The sequence below is a fragment of the Microtus oregoni genome, unplaced genomic scaffold, assembly GCF_018167655.1.
Source record: "Microtus oregoni isolate MIOR12 unplaced genomic scaffold, Mior012 000028F_ref0000031, whole genome shotgun sequence".
Lineage (NCBI taxonomy): Eukaryota > Metazoa > Chordata > Mammalia > Rodentia > Cricetidae > Microtus > Microtus oregoni.
Window position 1 is genome coordinate 786,390 of NW_024543087.1, and position 20,476 is coordinate 806,865.

Consider the following 20,476-nt stretch of genomic DNA (forward strand, 5'->3'; position numbering starts at 1 on the left):
CAATATATAAAAGGTCACATAAGTTATTTAAGGCAGACATTAAACAAAAGATATGGCCCAGTCATGTGACATGAAATGATTCTTACCTCTTACATAATATCGCACACCAGCTCTGAAACAACTCCTTCTGGAGATGAGAATCCAATCAAAATATTTTCCATTAATAGAACACGAGTGCATAGTAATAACTTAACTATATTAAGAAAAATGTAATGTAGGAATAGTTCTAGATTCAATACAACCCTATTTACTATAATAGGAATGAATAGTCTTTAGGAGGAAAAAGACAGGATATACAAGTCTTTCTGGTTCTTCATGATTATTCCCAAATCTCTAGTATCTTCATTTCCAACTGTGAAGTTTGTCAAGTCAGTTCTCCCACAGTGACACATGTACAGAATATTTAAGAACTTTGCTAGTGTGTCTATTTAATTTTTTTCCTTTCCCTGATATCTTCTTCAACTACTTTCTAAATGTATAGGACTAGGTAGGTGTCAGTGACCACCAAAAACCCTATTCTGAATGAAAATCAGAAATCTGAAAGAAATTAACCTTCAAATTAAAAAATGGAAAACAGAGTAGGAGTTAGGAACACAACTCAGCCCTGGGTTCAGTCCCTTGCACTGCAAAAAGTAACTACTTAAAAATTAAATGAAGAAAAACAGCTATTGCGGTTAAGGAAAAATATGAACTATAGCTGGGCAGTAGTGGTGCACGCCTTTCCCAGCACTTGGGACACAGAAGCAGAGGCAGATCTCCCTAAGTTCAAGGACAACCTGGTCTACAGAGTGAGTTCCAGGATAGTCAGGTCAGGGCTACACAGAAAAACTGTGTCTCTAAAAACAAACAAACAAGAATGTGAAATATACCATATGTATAATTATAGTTGGCATGTGAAGATTTACAGATTGAAATAAACTTGAACTGTTTTGTCTCTGGAATGTAAAAAATAAGCCTAAAAATGGGGAAAAAAATTAAAGCAAAAAACATGTAAAGTGGTAGAGTGTTTTCTAGCAGGCACGCAGCCCTAAGGGTTGGCTCCCAGGATGACATAAAGTCAGACGTAATGACCCCTGCACGCGATTTCAGCACTCAGAGGTAGAAGTGCAGAGTCAGGTCAGCCTGGGATTTCTCCAAACCTTTCCTTCAATACTAGTCACTGAACTGTATAATTAAAACTGACTAAAATGGTGGCTTAGCCAGGCGGTGGTGGTGGTGTCCACCTTTAATCCCAACACTCGGGATGCAGAGACAAGCAGATCTCTGTGAGTTTGAGGCCAGCCTGGTCGACAGAGCAAGTTCCAGGACAAGCCCGAAAACTACAGAAAAAACCTGTCTCAAAAAAACAAAACAAACAAAAAACAAAAACAAAAAATAAATAAAATGGTGGCTTGGCTTTTAAGACAAATCTATATGATCAAAATAAAATCTTTGCACACAAGTCCACCTCTGAAGCACGCTGAGCTCTCTCTGTCCGGCTCTACTACTGCCATTGAGAAAGGGACCTGCTGTGGAACAATCTTTGTACATTGTAAATAAGTATCACTCTCACTGGGCAGGAAGAAACTGAGCAGGAGAGCCAGACTAGGAGAATTCTGGGTTAGAAAAGTCGCCAGGAGATGCTGGAGGTAAAGCCGCAGCATATAGACTAGCAGAAATGGGTTAATTTGTTTTAAGAGTTAGTTATCAGGGGGAAGGTGGAGGAAATGGAAGAAGGGGAGGGAGTGGGAACTGGGATTGGTATGTAAAATGAAAACAGGTAGGTTTTTTTTTAAAAAAAAAAAAGAGCTAATTATTACTAAGCCTGAACTATCACCTGAGCATTTATAATTAATAATATGCCGCCATGTCAATTATCTGGGGGCTGGCAGATGGGAAAGGAAAGTGTGTCAACACAGACTACTCACTTCACTCCTTGGCTTGGTTTTCTAGTTTTGCCACTAAACAATATATTTATTCTGAACGGCTTTCTACTTTTTTGCATGAAAGGCATCGCAGTGTTGCTGTGGGACAATGGTCTTTTATCCTGTCACTTGTATTATTTTTCATAAAACGCTGATTGGCCAGTAACCAGGCAGGAAGTATAAGTGGGGTGACCAGGCAGGAAGTAAAGGCAGGGCAAGGAGAATTCTGGGAAGAAGATGCATTCTTCAGTCGTGACCTAGCCTCAGAGGAAGCAAGATGTGACTGCCTCACCAAAAAAGGTACCAAGCCACGTGGCTAACTCAGACAAGAATTATAGGCTAATGTAAGATATCAGAATTAGTTAATAAGAAGCCTGAGCTCATGGGCCAATCAGTTTAAAACTAATGTAGACCTCTGTATGATTCTTTGGGAATTAACGGCTGCAGGACCAGGCTAGAGGGAAAACCTCAGTTGACACAATGTAAACAACCTTGTGGCCTTGCATTCTCTGTATGTTTGAGGCTAATTCACCCCTACAGTTATTTAATTATCCCCTGCATAAAATACTACGAGTTGTTTTGTTGGGGTAGGGAGGTCTCAAAACTGTTAACCATCCTGCCTCAGCTTACACAGGCACACACCACCACAACAGAAAGGATATACTAGTTTATTTATCCATTCGACAGACATACAAGTTGTTTCTGGGTTCTGCTCTCATAACCAGTTTCAACAAACATTTCTTTGTGTGAGCGTGTGGACATGGATCACCATCTAATACTATCAAGAAATGTCAATGGACTTGAGAATTATTTTAGCTATCCTCTTTACCAACTCCTGATATTGTTGAGTTTATCCAACTCATGGAGGAATTACGAGGATAACAAGTTTTATTGTTACACTGGCCATATCATTTATTTTTGCTCATCTGTTTGGGTTTTCCCTGTTTGCTATATGTAACATCTTTTTCCTAATAAAATTTGATTCACTCATCATAAAGCATAATAAAATAATCCATGAGCCTATCTAACTTCAGAATATAACCAAGTCTCAATTTACCCATTTCTTCTCCTTTCTAGCCAGTTGAATTTATATTCAGAATTAACCTTTAACAAGTGTGTGGCAACCATTCTCGTCTTTCCAGTTTCTATACTTATAATCACCATTTAAAAAATAAAAAAAGCTTGCATTTGAGCTTTATGATACCACATCACAGCTTCTAAAGCTGTCACACACACACACCCCAGTTCCCAGAGTCATTCCAGAGCAATTTATTCTTCAGAGTTGTTTGTAATCTATAAAGGACCAGACCATGAACACCTAATTCCTCTATTCTGCGGGGCTCACTATTTTATCATAAAGTGCTGTTAAAAGAATACAGTGTCCGTGTAATTATTTCGGGGCATAAGCTAGCCGGGCAGGCAGCTGGGGTGTTGGGGACGCAGCCCCGCCGCCGCTCCTATTACTACATATGGCGCCCCACGTGATGGACTAAACCCACTTAAAAAACCTGAGAAGGCTTAAAAATAAGGGAGAGAGAGTTTAACACAGATTTTTGCTGTTTGTTGGTGGTGTGCTGTAGAGAGATTTCCTGATTCGGCAACAGTAGCAGAAAAAACGCTGTGTCATTTTAAAGCGCGACTTCCTGGGGCTGTGCCTCCATTGCGATCTCGTCTGGCTCCTGCGGGAGACAGAGCTTTTGAATAGAGCATTTGGAGTAAAGTGCTACGATTTGTTTGATGGCAACTAGACTCGCTGTGTTCTCAGGTCTGCTCTGCTTGTTAGAAGCAAGCATGCGCTTTCTTCTAAGAGAAGCTTCCTGACTCAGCTTCAGATGCAAAACCCTGCAGCTCATTAAGAGGTCCTGCCACGAAACACTTAAACGGTGTTGACGAAAAGCTGAACGCATGCTTTTCGGTTTTCAGCCGTAGCAGGAAAAAAGCTGAGCCGTTTAAAAATTCCGGCTTTCTGGGCTGTCCTGCCAGGGCAAACTCCTGGCTCCTGGGCAGACGCATGCTAAGAAGCTCCGACCCAGGATGGACATAGGTTAGAATCTTCCCGGTAAGCGCACCTAGGGGCGCAACACAGATGATTAGAAATGGGCTAAATTAATATGTGAGAATTAGCCTAGAAGAGAATGGGCCAAGCGGTGTTTAAATGAATACAGTTTGTGTGTTGTTATTTCGGGCATAAGCTAGCCATGCAGGCGGCAGGGGTGCTGGGGACGCAGCCCCGCCGCCCCTATTACTACACATGGCAAACAACATTGTTTCAAGTTTCACTGAAAAGGCAAGGCCTAGATGTTCCTATGACATTATTACCCATCCAACCCCCAGCCAGGCCAGAATTCCCTCTGCTCACACACTCAGATCCTCACTCCAGTAAAGACCCTTGCCACGGCCAACTTCTCTAAAACCTTTCTTAGCAGAATTTGTTAATCTCCTCATTTGGAGAGGGAGGACAGGAGCAGGAACATAACCTCCTTCCTGAAGTCGTATTTAACACTAGTGTTTCTCAGTTGACACCCTCTTAGAAACGGTCTTCACTTGGTCCCAGGGTATTACTTTCACTTGCTTTTCCTTCCCTAAAATCTGCCCTTCCCTAAAATCTGTGGTTCATTTCTAGAAGTTCTTTCTTCTAAGGCCTGCAGTACATGGCTCTATCATTTTCTCACGATGCAGAAACTCCAATATTACATCTCTCCCTCTTTAGACTGAGTGTCTCCACTTTTCCCTTTAATAATCTCATCACATTTCATGGGCTGAAATGTCATCTTGGCGCTGATGAGATGGCTCAGTGGACAAAGGCACATGTGGCCAAGTCTGAAGATTTGAATTCAATCAATCCCTAGAAGCCACAAGATGGAAGAAGAGAACAGACTCCTGAAAGCTGTCTCTGCCCTCCACAAGTGTGTCCGTGCACACACAAACTAAACAGACGCTGTAAGAAATAAAGAAATGCCATCTACCCTGAATCTGCAAGGCCAGAGAGATGACTCAAATGGGTTAAGGTACTTGCTACCAAGCCTACAAGGAGCTCAAGCCTCAGGACCCAAAAGGTAAAACAAAGAACCTGGTCCCTGAAGTTGTCCTTTTACTCTATACATGCACCACAAGGAATATGCCATCTCACATACACCTCTACTAATCTGGCTCCTCCCTCCTCCCTCACAGCTTCACTTGCCTATTCAGAAATGCTGAGCTTCTCAAATGAATGATACTTTTCTCCTTCCCTCCCACCTTCAGGCTTTCCCATCTCAGTGGATGGTTTCCTTCCACTCACCATGACAAGACCTTACAATTACACCAATCTTTCATGTTCTGTACAGAAGAAAACCAAAGTTACCTACCTGACAATATAGAGAGCTTCCTGATTCTTGGAAAACTCACCTCTCACTGGCCATGACCTTGACAGAGTGGTACTATCTTATGCCAATCCTCTGCTCAACCTCTACTCTCCCAAAGCTTTTCATCACATGTGAAGTACAAGTTGCAGCCCTCTCCTGGCCTAGAGAGATAGTCTGGATTAAGAGTCTCATGAACACATCTCCCCCAATCTATACTATACTCCACTCAGATGTACTTGATCTCTCTATAAATATAAGACCTAGAAATACATTCCTAGTTAACAAACTACATTAAACAAAAGTCCATTTTAAGTTTTAAATCAATGGTAAATAGGTATGTGGGAGACACCAGCGAGACACAGAGGCTGCTGGACATACAGAATGGAGGAGAGGTAAAAGGTCACAGGGGAGAATACAGATTAACAGAAGCAGGTTAATTAAGTTCTAAGAGCTGGTTGGGAACAAGCCTAAGCTAAAGGCCAGGCTTTCATCATTAATAGTAAGTCTCCATGTCATTCTTTGTGAGCTGGCGGCCCCAAAAAAAGTCTGTCTAAAGAAAAGGAAGACAGGAGAGGAAAGAGGAGCAAGGGAGGAGGGAAGGGAGAAGAGAAAAGAGCCAGACAGGGAATGAAGACAACAGACTAAACAAGAGCTTTATGCTGAGATTTTTCTGATTTATTTCCTCAATTACTTCTCTTAATAATATAAAAATTTATAGTAGCTAATGAACCAATAAATCCAAGTGCTAGGTCAATAAACTTCATCGCTGTGCTCGAAACAGAGATCCTAGTTCCTACACAGGGTCCTGACTACACCTTCTTCAGGAGCCCATTCACTGGGAGCTCCTGTTTTACAGTGGTATCTACAATTAGATAAACAACACTTGTTTTGTATTTATACTTTGACTTTCCCTAAGTGTTATTCTTTGTATTTCTATTTTCATGTTTCTATCATTCTTGAAATTATACTTAAAATTTATAATAATTTAAATAAGTAATTTAAAATAATTTACTTCTTTTCAAGTTATTGATCACTGATGTTCTTAAATCTGATTTTTTTTAACACTAAAGAAAAGCATCATTTAAATAGGCTCACTCTACTCTTCTGTATTCACTGCTATAAGACACCTCTAAACAGGAAGATGCAGTTACACACCTTCCTTTAAAAGCCACCAGCCCCAAATTCCTGAGCAAAAATAATAATTTACTCTGCAGAGGAAATAACCTAAAAGGGGGGAAGAGGTTTCAGACTATGCTAAGATTACATTAACAGCAATTTCTAATTCTGAAATATTCCTCTTACATCACATTTGAAATTGCATCTGTCTTGAAATTTAAATGTTTTAGCCGGGCAGTGGTGGCGCACACCTTTAATCCCAGTATTCAGGAGGCAGAGGCAGGCAGATCTCTGAGTTCGAGACCAGCCTGGTCTACAAGAGCTAGTTCCAGAACAGGCTCCAAAGCTACAGAGAAACCCTATCTCGAAAAATTAAAAATAAATAAATAAATAAATGTTTTTAACATTTACACATGCAAGTAACTTGAAATGTAAACAAAAACTGTAGAAAATAAGATGCAAAAATTTCAGATAAGGATACAGCCATGTAACACTGGAAGAGCAAACCGATGGACCTAAAAAGAAGATATGCAATGCATTTAGAATCACCACACCTTAAATAATAAGCCATGTAAGACATATTTACACACAAGTAGTAACACACAAACATAACCATTCAGTGAGATTAACATGTAACTTCTAAGGTGAGGGAAATGTTGTGGTAAGAAGGCACAGTAATCACTGGGTTTAAACGGTCACACATGAACCCAGTAAAACTATGTGAAGTTGCAGACTCCTTAGTCTTTGCCTATAACTCTTCTACTTCTAGAAAATAACCAACCAGGCTAATGATCTGCAATACCAACTACTAAAAATAAATAAATATTCTGGAAATGGCAGAAAACAAATCACTATAAACACAGGATGAAGGCTGGTGGTGAGTTAGCGGAGTTTCCACCTGGCCTGGAGACGGTGAACAAGAGTGCTCCTGGACAGAAGCCGGGCTTGCAGAGGTGACTAGTTAGAACCGCAGTCCATAGAGACTGGAAATGCTGCAGGTTCAGAAGCTAGTTACCTTGTCTTGGGGTAGTCCTAGTCTCTAGAACAGCCATCCTTGCCCAACCTCTGTGTCAAAACTGACATTCTATGATAAATAGATTAAAGAAAAATCTTTTGGAATTCATTACTTAGCAGATGATTAGCTTCCACTAACTTAAAAGCTAAGATGTCATCAGGTAGCATCTTGGGCCTATAAAAAGCTTCCTTCCCATCTTGCTGTAACAGCCCCTTTGAAGTACACATCAATGTATTTTAAACTTGAGATTTATGACTCCATTGTTCTGTAAAACTATAAAAACTTCAAACTGCTTCCACATTGAAACATGGAATTTGGAGTTTTGTTTTTTTTAAAGATTTTATTAATTAATTTATTTATTATGCATATGTTAACCTAAATCTGTGTTCCTATGTCGCACGGACAGGACAAAGGCCCTATCCCTTACTTCTACATTATTCCATCAGTACAATTCATTCTAGCTGTCTTAGAGAAAGTAATGTTATTTTATTTAAAGCTTCCATTCATAAATATTAAAGTTTTTACCTTAAGTGCCCCTAATAGCTTGTGTTTTAAAAAGCTTGGCACCAGAGAAGTTCTTGAAATTTAGAAGGTGCAGTCTAGTAGAAGGAATGACGGTCATTAAAAACGGACCTTTATGAAGGTCCTATACCTTAGTCTATCTCCCTTTGTTGACTAGCTACCATGAAGTGAGCAGATTGCTCCATTAATGTTCTCCTGACTAAAGACCCAAAGGCAAGGGAGTCGTCAGACAATGGACTGAAAATTCTGAAAGCCCTGAGCCTAAACACGCTCTCCAAAGTGTCAGGAAGCTAATACACAGATTAGACTTCTACATAGAGCAGTGAGAGAGGGCAAGAACGGCCAAGTGTGTGTGTGTGTGTGTGTGTGTGTGTGTGTGTGTTACAGTTGATTAGAATTATTTACCCACTCCCTAGTGAGTGGTTACTCATTTTAACACATGCAAATATGTATTACAGTAAGAAAGCAAATTTGAATAGGAGTACATTACCTCTGGCTGAGCAGACAGTTCTCTGAGCAGATGCCCATTCCATACAAACCGCTGATCTGCCTGAAAGTTTGGAAACTTAATGAAATACCTCCATCCACAGTAAGTGTCCCCAGATGGAAAACTACACTCATCAATGCCTCCACCTGGTGACTAACATGACTTTCGCTGACATGTCCAAACAGGATATACCTCACTTCAAATCTGCTCCTCTTCTCCCCGGGATTCCTGCCTGCCTCGTCACACACAGGTATCCTCTTCCACCTTTCTAGATAATCGCTGGCCAAGAACTAAATCTTATTCAGGTCTACACGAATTTCTCCATCTCCACTACCACCACCCAAGGACAACACCTGACCCAGCATAGCTATTGCATGGCTACTTGCCCTCTATCTTGACCCCACTCATGCCTAACCTCCTCCAAGATAAAGGAATTCTACACATGTCCTTTCTGCTGTCTCCTCGGTTAGTTCTTCAGTGACTGCCACCTCAGAGTCACCCCTTCAATGGAAGGGTGCTTGCCTAGCACATGAGGCCCTGAATTTATCACCAGAACTGGGAAGTGGGGAATAGGAAAAAAAATAAATCCATAAATTTTTATAGGTATAAGGGACATGCCTCTTTTAAAAACAACTAAAAATAAATTAAGCTACCTGAAGATCCAGCTTACCCTTTCCAAGAGACTCATTTCTTGAAATTCTGGACTTGTGTTAGACAGCCGTTGCAAAGTATGGGTCAAGTCATATGTTGTTGAAAAGTAAAATCCATCCATACTCAACACATGGTTTAGCATTGCTAGGAAAGTTTTATTATCTTGTAACTGCAAAGATGAAAAGAAAGAGTTCAATAGCACCTGAACAGAGATGGGAAATAGTCTATAAACGCTATAGGTATTGAACTCACTTAGTATAGGTATAGCCTCCTCCCTTTGGTATCTCCACAACTATCACTCTAAAGCATAAGAGTTGGGTTTTTGTTTTTCGAGACAGGGTTTCTCTGTGTAGCCTGGGCTGTCCTGGAACTTGTTCTGTATCCCAGACTGGCCTTGAATTACAGAGATCCTCCTGTGATCCTTCTGCCTCTGGAGTGCTGGGGTTAAAGGTGTGTACATGACCACCACCGCCAGGCCAGAAGAGTTTTTTAAGAAAACACAACCACCGGATGTGAGGGCAATCTGGCTGTGTATCTGTCACCCCACGGATCGCCAGAGTTGATTCAGCTGATCCTGCTGGCTAGGCAGGTGTCCCCCTCCTCCTTCACTATTCCATGTGCATCCCTCCTGAAGCTGCACACACACTCAGCTGAAGAGGCAGACCTCCCCCAATAGAGGAGGACCAGTCTTTGGTCAAGGGTACATGAGTAGCTGAGCTCCCCTGCTCTCAAGAAAACACCACCACCTTAGATACAGCACAGCCTGTAGTGTGCAATACTTCCCAGATTCCCTCTGTCCTTCACTACCCACCCTGTTTGGGTCTACCATCGTTATCCTCATTAGCAAATCAAACACACAAATCAAGAGATGAGCATTATCCTCACTTTCAGAAAAATTCACTGATTTGGGCTGGATAGGAAATAGAGTCATTTTTCACTTAAACAAAGAATATAAAGCCTATTAAAAGGAGTATTTCCTTTATTTTAGAATAATAATTTTAGCTGGCTTTCCCAGTTAAAAACAATATTGATGTTTTTAAAAAAACAAATTTGTTGCGAAAACAAAAACACTGTCAAGGTTTGATAATGTTTAATAGTTATTAAATGATTAACATGTAAACATATACATTACAAATGCATATGTATTTTTTAATTTAAGCACAGACTAGCAAAAGCAAAATAAAACTGTAGTAAACAGCACAAAATTAGCTTTATGGCTTGATGACAAATCCAAGAAAATATTCCTGAGTAGTTCTACTTTTATTTCATGTGTGTACATACGTGTTGGTGTGCATAGGTGTGTGAGGGTGAGTATGGAAGCCAGAGAATGACCCTAGGTGTTATCACTCGGTACACTTTTTTATAACTTTTATTAATTTTAAGTGTATGAGTGTTTTGCCTATATATGTATGTGTACCACGTGTGAGTCTAGTGCGGAAAAAGGCATCAGATCCCCGGAACTGAAGTTACATATAGTTGTAAGCCACCTCCCGCAAGAGCAATAAGTGCTCTTAACCACTGAGACATCTCTCCAGATCCCACCATCTATCTTTGTTGAGCCCCAGAACTCAAAGACTGGCAGAAGCTGGCTGGTCAACAAGGGCTAAAATTCAACCGTGTCTGTCTCCCCATCACCTGAGATTACAAATGTAACCATGTCTGGATTTTTACTGAAGTTCTAGGGATCAAACTCAGGCCCTCATGTTGGTAAGGAAGTGCATTAAAGACTGAGCTCTAAGCTTCATGCTTACTTATTTAAAATATTATTTCTCATGGAGAATGAACATACTAATATATTAGGAAAAAGGAAATTCTAAAGTATAAAAAAGCATATATTACAGTTTTAATTGGTAAAACAGGGTTATGATTTGGCATTTTTACAGATAAAGCATATGTTTTGGAAAAACAAGTCTTGTAAAAAAAAAAAAACAAGGCATTCTCCTCCCTGAGGATAAGATGGCTGTTGGGGGTGGGAAAGACATTTTCTGGTAAACTGCCCATGTTCCTATAAAAGTAACCATAATTAAACACATTGGTTCACATGCAAAAAGAAAACCAATACCCTTTTTAAAAAATAGAGCCAGGAACTTGGTACATGCCTTTAATCCTAGCACCCAGGAGGCAGAATAAGACTGAGCTCTATGAGTTCCAGGCCTGTTGGAGCTACATAGTAAGGGCCTTATCTCACCAGAAAAACAAAAAACCAAAAAACAAGCAAACAAAAAAATAAAACAAAAACTAAGGTATAAAATTTTTTTAAGGTACACGGCTTTAATCCCAGCACTTGGGGCGCGGGGAGGGGGGGCGGCAGAGACAGGTGGATCTCTGTGAGGTTGAGGCCAGCCTGGTCTACAAAGTGAATTGCAGGACAGCCGGAGCTACACAGTAAATGAGAGGGCACATTTTTAAAGAAAAACCCTTGTAAATTACTTTGGAAACAAGCATTCTGGAGAGGTCTAACTTTATAAACTCAATAATCAATTCTAGAAAAAGTAAGTTTCAAAACCTGAAAAGAGGATTGGTAGATGTTTCAGTGGGTACATGGCTTGTCATACAAGCATGGGGACCTGAGTTCAGACTCCCAAAACCAACCTAAACCTGGGCACGTTGATGTCGTCCATAATCCCAGTGCTCCTAAAGTAAAGTGAAAGGTAGAAATGGAGAATCCCTGGAAGCTCATGTATGTGGAGACAGACAACTAGAAACCTGTCAGGATCAGTGCCTAAAATTGTCCTCTGACCACCACATGTGGACTATGCACAAGTCTACCAGTCTAAACACTCGGGGGGGGGGGGGGGAGATCATACATCAGAATCGCAAATCCAATTTGCGAAAATGTCACCATATTTCAAGCAAAAAAATACCTTTGGAAAATAAGTATTGTCAATCTTCACTTTGTACAGGGTAAAAAATGACCATGTTATCTTAAACCTTAATAACATAAACTACTTTATATAAGCCACTTGAAAAATTGACTGTTCTGAACCTTTAAGGATTTTGTGAAAATATTAAATAATGTTCTTGGGGATGAAAAGTTGGCTCAATGGCTAAGAGGACTCTGGCTGCTCTTCAGTTATCAGTAGGCTCACAATCATCCACGACTCTGGTTCCAAGGGATTCAATGCATTTTTCTGACCTCTGCAGGCACCAGGAACACATGTGGTACACATACATACATGCAGGCAAAACATTCATACACATTATAAAAAAAGCCACCAAAGATGTTCTTATTTTAAGTTATAAATGAATCAAAAAATGAACAGTGAAACTAATATTAGCACTGTATTTAATGAATGACAGTACCCTGTCTGACAAGAGTCCCATCCACAGCTCGTTGATCCTCATGCTTCAGTCTCCAAATGCTAGAATTACAAGCATGTACCACTACACTCAGTAGTAGGTAAATTATAATCAAAACTATCAGAAATATAAAAATTGGAAATATTTTACTTTGTTAAAAATTTATCAAGAAACCTGAGCAGCACCTGCCCATTGCTCCTTATCATGTAATTTATGATCAGGAGTATCTATTCTGACACTGGTAAATGTTACAAACTGTTCTGAGTCTTACATGAGTTTTTACTATTTTATCCTTTGCACTTTGAATGCCATGTCATTCTTCTGGCAATTCCTTTAACAAAGTGTGTTGCAGTCACCACCTGCTCTTCCTTTCGGTCCCAGCCGCTCCACTTTGCTGTGACTTCACTCCCCTGTCTTTGTCCCCAGTCCCTAGACTATGTCCAGTCTCAAATCACTTTGTCCCCAGTCCCTAGACTATGTCCAGTCTCAAATCACTTTGTCCCCAGTCCCTAGACTATGTCCAGTCTCAAATCACTTTGAGAGCTGCCATTTGTCTGTCTGCGCTTTCATCTCTGCTAAGTTACTTCCTCAGTTCATCTACCATGGTCACTAACATTTACTCCGTGTTGTTAGGGATCTAGTGTTAACTAAACTAGGTAACTAAGTTACTTCCTCAGTTCATCTACCATGGTCACTAACATTTACTCCGTGTTGTTAGGGGTCTAGTGTTAACTAAACTAGGTAACTAAGTTACTTCCTCAGTTAATCTACCATGGCCACTAACATTTACTCCGTGTTGTTAGGGATCTAGTGTTAACTAAACTAGGTAACTAAGTTACTTCCTCAGTTCATCTACCATGGCCACTAACATTTACTCCGTGTTGTTAGGGGTCTAGTGTTAACTAAACTAGGTAACTAAGTTACTTCCTCAGTTAATCTACCATGGTCACTAACATTTACTCCGTGTTGTTAGGGATCTAGTGTTAACTAAACCAGGTAACTAAGTTACTTCCTCAGGTAATCTACCATGGTCACTAACATTTATTCCGTGTTGTTAGGGGTCTAGTGTTAACTAAACCAGGTAACTAAAATCTGTGGACAAAGGAGCGGGCAAAGGGAAGACTATGTGAAAATATATACACATGTTCTGTATACACACACTGTGTGTGTGTGTGTGTGTGTGTCCGTGTCCCAAGTGATTAACAGTGAAGAAAACTTTCTTCTAGAAGAAAAAAGGAATAAAAAACAATTTCAAAAGTATCTAATATTTTTCTATAGAGAATATGAAGTTAAGGCTGAGTATTGAGTTCCTGGTCATTCTATTTGTGTCTTTTTCTCCATAAAGAACTTCATAATTTAAAATTTTCATTATTTAAAAATAAAACCAACAAAATATGAGCTTTAAAAAATATTTTTAAATGATTTATTAATGTGTATTAGTGTTTTGTCTGCATATGTGTCTCTGTGAAAGTGTCACAACTCCTGAACCTGGAATTATAGACAGCTGTGAGCTGAGAATTGAGCTTAGGTCCTCTGGAAAACCAGCCAGTGCTCTTAACCACTGAGCCATCTCTCCAGCCCCTTAGAAAAAGACAGTTTTCTTAAAAAAAAAAAAAAAAAAAGAGAGAGAGAGAGAGAGAGAGAGAGAAAGAAAAGAAAAAAAAGAAACAATGAATAAAAAATATTTTTATAGATATGTAGAAAGTTAGTAGAACAATTCATTCTATAGGTTGTTAATAACTAGGTTTATAAGAAATCCATCTACATTTTACAACCCCTTTTACATGGAGTACCATGGAACTTTTGAGTTTTGCAATTAATAACTGCTTCTGAATTCTTACCTGAATATCAGTCAAGTGCAACATTGTCTTCTTATAAGAAAGAACATCAAAATCTGTGGCTTTCCAGATTACATGATTAAAAAATTCACCTACTTTAATCTTTTTGGTAATGACAACAAGATAATTACCTGCAAAATAAATAAATAAATAAACAAACAGCTGGGTTCAGAGCAGTGCCAGAGCCGATGCTCAGCATGGGTGAGGGCCCCTGGGTTGGAGTCTTAGCAGATCACAAAAACCAACAAACAGAAACCACAAAGGAATGGTCCTTATCTGTAAACTTTAAAGCCTGGCAAAATGAGACTGCATTTAGCTACTCAGATAAAAGACCCATTTTTTAAAAGCATTCTTAAAATTTATGAATATAAAGAGTAATATATTATTTGAAAATTTTCTCTTAAAAGGCCATTTTTTTCTCAAAAAGAGAAAAGCAAACCTTTTGAACTGAGCTTAGCTGATAGAGAGTAGAGACAGAAAATATTTTTTTTCCAAGCTTGTGCTTTAAAACACCAGAAGTCATAAGACCTAGCGAGTGCAGGGCAGTCTTCCCTGCACCGTTCCTTTGTCCTGACCACTCTCAATGGTGGACAGACGTGCTGGGGCAGTGTACCTAACCAGATACTGGGAACCCACAAGTGACTGGACATCAACATCATGACAGCCTATGCACAATATGCCAGTCTTTACCCTGGCAACCCCCGAGTCCCTTCCCTAATCATTAAGCATAGTTCCCTCCCTTGCCCTTTCTTTTTTAAAAATGATAACAGAAGCTGGGATCTTAAATGATAGTTACACACTACCACCAACCTATATTCCCAGCTCTCGTTATATGAATTCTTAAGATCTGTTCAACATTTTACCTCCAGCTGCCCTGCACAAGTTTTCCTGTATATAAATCTTTCCTAAAAGCTGTAACACTGCTATAATATCTTATTACTTGTATACCTCTATCACTAAACTGAACTAATTGCAAGAAAATGGAACATTTGAAATCTTTTATAACTTTCACCTAGCACAGTGACTTAAGTAACAACAAAGCAGAATAAGAACATTTTCAGTAAAGTGAGCTCTTACGGTTGAAGGTACAGAATATTCTCATCAATGCATTCATTTTTTTTTTAAATGGGCTGGGCATGGTGGTCCATGCTTTTAAACCCAGCACTTGGAAGGCAGATGTAGGAGGATCTCTGTGAGTTCCAGATCAGCCTGATTTATACAGCAACCTCCAGGACAGTTAGCACTATACAGAGAAACCCTCTCTCAAACAACAATTAAATGTTCTTAGAATTTATTAAAATTGCCAGGTGGTGGTGGCACATGCCTTTAATCCCAGCATTTGGGAGGCAGAGGCAGGTGGATCACTGTGAGTTTGAGACCAGCCTGGTCTACAGAGTAATTTCCAGGACAGCCCGGGCTACACAACAGAGAAACCCTGTCAGAAAAAAACCAACCACTTGCCCCCTCCCCCCCCCCCCCCAAAAAAAATCCAGAATATTTCAGAGTGATAAATAAAACTGTTTGGAGAATATTATATTTAGAAACTGAGGACAAATACCTAACCTAGAGATTTACCTAACAAATGACAGGAAGAACATTTTTTTCTCATTATCTAATGTTATCAATTTATTTACTTTCTTTCCCATCTTGGCTTATTTTCTCTTACCTGCTACCAGATGGATTGTGCCCAGTATCCCAAATATTGGTCTTGTAACAGCTGAAGGGGGGACATCTTTTTTGACTTAAAAAAAGAAAATAGAAAAACTCATCAACAAAACAGAAATTTAGTTTGAGTAACTTCAACTAAATCAATCTGTATAATTTGTTCTAAAAAACTAACTTTTCATTAATATCAGACCTCCACTTCTGCAGAACATACAATATAGGTGTCCATGTGATAGTAAAGAAGATGGTTTCAAAAACAACATATTTCAGTTTCCTCGTTTGCAATGTTGGCAGAAGACTAAGTACTATCTATCCCTTTAAGAGTAAGCAGAAATAAGGATTAGAGAAGAGTTATCTCAATACTACTAACAGAATATGAAACCAGAACTGCCCATCCATGTCTGAGATTCAAGAGAAGAAAGGAAGAAAAAGCATTTTTCTCCTGTGTCTAGCAACAATGTACACAGGTAGGCAAGAAGGCAACCTACTAACCCTGATTTCTATCAATGACATCCATTATCAATAAAATTGTATCTTAGAGATTGCACTTCACAATTGTTAAACTTTCAGCCAATATGTTTCACAGAACACATTTTATAGTACTCGTGAGAATTCCAGATCAAACAAGGATTTTTTGCTTGATTCAAATTCAAATACCACTATTCCAGCTCCCACAGTCACGTGAGAACACAACTCCGAGGGGCTGGCAGGAAAGGAAGCAGTCTCTCTCTAACACAGGGCTCTCCAAACCTATGTGCCTAGAAAACTTTGTTTTATTAAGCTTATTTTTTCCAGCTTTCTTTCGATTTATCAACCTGAATCTCACTACTGTAAACTCAAGTCCTGATCTTTAAAATCAGTCACAGTAGTAATTCTGTTATTCTAAATAACTAGTTCTAAATAAAATGCTAAAAATGGTGAAGATCCATTATGTTAGTCCTTAATAATTCAACTGATTTGATAATAATATTCTGTAATTACCTAATATGAAAACTAGAAATGAGTTCTAGGATAGCCAGGGTTACATAGCAAGATTGTACCTACAAATAAAGAGGAAAAGAAGGAGAGTGTCTGAGCAAAAAAGCAGCTCAAGAGACAGACCATTTTGTTTTGAATATACTGAAATGATTTGGCAAATCAAATGTACTACTAGTAGAACAGTAAGATTTATGGGCTATAGAGCACAGTAGTAATAAAACTGTAATAATTATCAAAACATGATAGCAAAATAACCTATTTTCTAAGGCCACAGTTTGCATTCCTACTGGTAATGAGAAACAGCTGGTAAGTTAGCCTCTCATTATCACTGACACTGAAAATATTTTCAGATCTTATTTTACCTACTCACACAATATTTACTAAATACCTAATCTGGTAATTCAAATCTGATCTTTTCTTTAAGATAGGGTTTTAATATGTCCCCTGGGTGGCTTGGAATTTGTTATGTATTTATTCAGGTCACTTCACGCTGACTTGAATTCACCAAAGAGTTTCCTAAAAATAAGAAACATATAACTGCTTGGAAGTGAACTACAAATTTTAAATCAATGAAATATGACATTCTAATATGAGTATCCTGGTACTAAACAAATGAAATATGAAATTCTAATGTGCTACTACTTGGTGCTTAACCAATGAAATTAAAGGTTCTAATGTGCTATTACCCGGTACATTACTTTGCCATCAAAATTATTTAACATTAATTTCTTCAGAACTCAAATAGTTCCATACACGCAACTGGAGAAAGAATATTTTTCACACCCAAGGGAAGCAAAAAATAAAATTGGATTTAAAAAAAAAAAGCATTGCTTGAAACATTTAAAGTTTCAGTCGGTGAAATACATTTTTTTTTCTTTAAGTACTCTCATAGTTATGAAACTTTCCAAAACCAAACAAAACAGCTGTGCAAGCTCCTCACACTTAAAGCAGAAACACCTTCTTCACTCTTGACTGTCAGTCTGGACACTGAAATCAAAGCTATCAGAATACAAACAGGGAAACGCAGAAAGAATTCTGGCCTAGACATGGTAACACACACCTATAATCTCAGCACTCGGGAGGTAAAGGCAGGTAGACCCGACTTCTGGATCACCCTAGGCTACATGAGCTCCAGAACAGCCTGAATTATACAGCAAAACCCTTTCTCAAAAAACACCTACCCCCAAACTAACTGAGGTAGCAAAAGTTAAGTTTTCTAATAAGAAGGCACTCGAAGAGGCTCCTAATGATGCATCCCCGACAGTCTTAATTACTGTAATCTCAATGCTTAGTCTTTCTGGGAATCTCCGAAACGAAACATACCTGCAAGGGTGACCTCCGTGGACACGCGGTCAATGGTGAGCACATCATCTGCTCCATCGTCACAAGCTTCCACATAAAACTTTTCAGGTGTGATATGCCTAAGAAGAAATTGACAAGCATAAATAAGTCAAATAAAGCCATGACATAAAAAGTTATTACAGCCAGGGGGTGGTGGTGCATGCCTTTAATTCCAGCACTTGGAGGCAGAGGCAGATGGATCTTTGTGAGTTTGAGGCCAGCCTGGTCTACAAGAGCTAGTTCCAGGACACCTATGACTGTTAAACAGAGAAACACTGTTTCTTGAAAAACAAAAACAAAAATTATTATAACCAGGTTTTCATGCAGTATAAATCACTACTTCTAAACAGATGGTACTGCTAAGTTCATTATCCTTCTGAATTTACTGTAATTTTTTCCATTTGTGTATTTAATTTTAATTTTGTATAAAGCCATCAATTTGAATCACTTAAGAAAAGAATAATCTTCTCTAATGTATTAATTCAGCACCATGGAAAAGGTAATATAGCATAATAACAGCACAAAGTACAGAGCCAAACCATGTGCTGTAGGACCATACACAAAAATTTGTCTTTTTCTGTTCATAATTCCCTTACAATAAGGGAATCAACACATGTACAACATGAATTAAATGAGAAAGTTTTGGAGACTTAGGGCTTGTTAAACACACAGTAAATTAGATGCTGTATTAAAGGCTGGGGATACAGTTCAGTGGACAAGTACTTATCTTGTATGTGCAAGGCCCCAAGTATCATCACCAGGACTAAATTATTTAAATACGTAACTAAAACAGATTTGTGCTAGCTAAAATGTTAAATTTTTTTAAAATAAATTAAACTTTTGCTTTATATATACCTTCCTGAAAAAAAAAAACCCTTCATTTTATAAAAAAGACAACAATAAAATAGGGACAAAAAATGAGAACCCATTTTGATACACAATTTTGTACCCAAAGTCTAACAAATGAATATAACAAAACAAAACAAAAACAGTTTCTCAAGAGATTAACTGGATTGATCTGCCAACTCAGCATAATTAAGGGCTAACTCAGGAAATGTAAAATAGTGGGCGAGCCTTACCTCACAAAGTCACTCTAGGGTCACCATAGGCAGAGTCCCCGCCCCACCCAGTCTGTACTGTTGATTCACCAGACTCCAGGTTTGTGTGTGAGAGCAATCTCGGGCCTTTTCCTCCTCTTCCCTCCCATGACTCTGCCACACTTTGTCAATGAAAAATCTTACACAGCCATCTACTGACATTAATTTTCTATTTACCTAGTAAGTAAGCTATCTAGTGTTACAGAGATGTGTTTCATAGCAGAATATATTGTATACTTACTATTTCTGACTGTCAGTTTTCTGAGAAATAGCCAATCCTTGATCATTCAAATACAACTAACATCTATTTGTGGGTTATTAGTTACTAAACTGTTAATATTCATTTTAGGGAATATTCTAAGAGAATGAATATCAAGCAAAATACTATACAACAAAGAAAACAAAATGTCAGTATTTGGGGCTTTGTTCCCTTTTACCACCAGATCTATTTCACCGAATGGGCACATCACCATCTCTTCATTCCCTTTTGATAGGTATCTGGGCTGGTTTTTGGCTTTGGGATATTAGTAATGAAGGTGCCATGAACAATCTTGAACAAACAGTCACTGTGTTCCTATCTACTGAGTGACTACCCAGAGTGGCATGGTCAAGTCCAACCAGGACAGTCCATGTGTGTTTAACTTGTGCTGAAGAAAGAGGAAAATGAAGACTGTGTGCACAAGAAAACTTCCTGGGGTGGTGGGTGCATTCTGTATCTTAACCCAGGCAGTGATGGTCTAAAAGTCTCAACATGAACTAGACGTCAATATTTAATGAATATTTTCAATAAAAAGAAATTAAAAAAAACCCCAAAGAAGTACTGAAGCACAAACAAGACTCTGTGGTGGTCTGAATGTAACAGCCCAGAATCCCATAGGGAGAGGCACTATGAGGACGTGTAGCCGAGTTTGAGTAAGTGTGGCCTTGTTGGAAGGGCTGTGTCATTTGTCGGGTAGGTTCTAAGGTCTCCTTGGCTCAACCTTCACTCAGTGTGACACTTAGGTCACCTTCCTATTGCCTTCTGATCAAGATATAGCCAGCACCACGTCTGCCTTCAGGCTGCCACGTTCTTGCCATGATGACAATGGACTGCGCCTCTGAAACTGTAAGCCGCCACCTCAATTAAATGTTTTTCTTTATAAGAGTTGCTGTGGTCATGGTGTCTCTTCACAGCCATAGAAACCCTAACTAAGACTGGGACTGGCATGGTGGAAGAAG

At 39.0% G+C, this 20,476-nt stretch overlaps 1 protein-coding gene across 1 annotated transcript in view; it reads right to left on the reverse strand.

The window, feature by feature from the left end:
* Sacm1l (SAC1 like phosphatidylinositide phosphatase) overlaps window positions 1-20,476 on the reverse strand; it is a 57,216-nt gene that overhangs the window by 26,549 nt on the left and 10,191 nt on the right. Inside the window, exons 2-8 of the mRNA XM_041677329.1 lie at window positions 18,144-18,241; window positions 15,844-15,918; window positions 14,181-14,308; window positions 9,059-9,208; window positions 8,392-8,451; window positions 6,846-6,879; window positions 87-188 (exon numbers count right to left, since the gene is read on the reverse strand). Of these exons, the coding sequence (XP_041533263.1) occupies window positions 87-188; window positions 6,846-6,879; window positions 8,392-8,451; window positions 9,059-9,208; window positions 14,181-14,308; window positions 15,844-15,918; window positions 18,144-18,241 (647 nt within the window). The remainder of the gene's footprint in view (window positions 1-86; window positions 189-6,845; window positions 6,880-8,391; window positions 8,452-9,058; window positions 9,209-14,180; window positions 14,309-15,843; window positions 15,919-18,143; window positions 18,242-20,476) is intronic.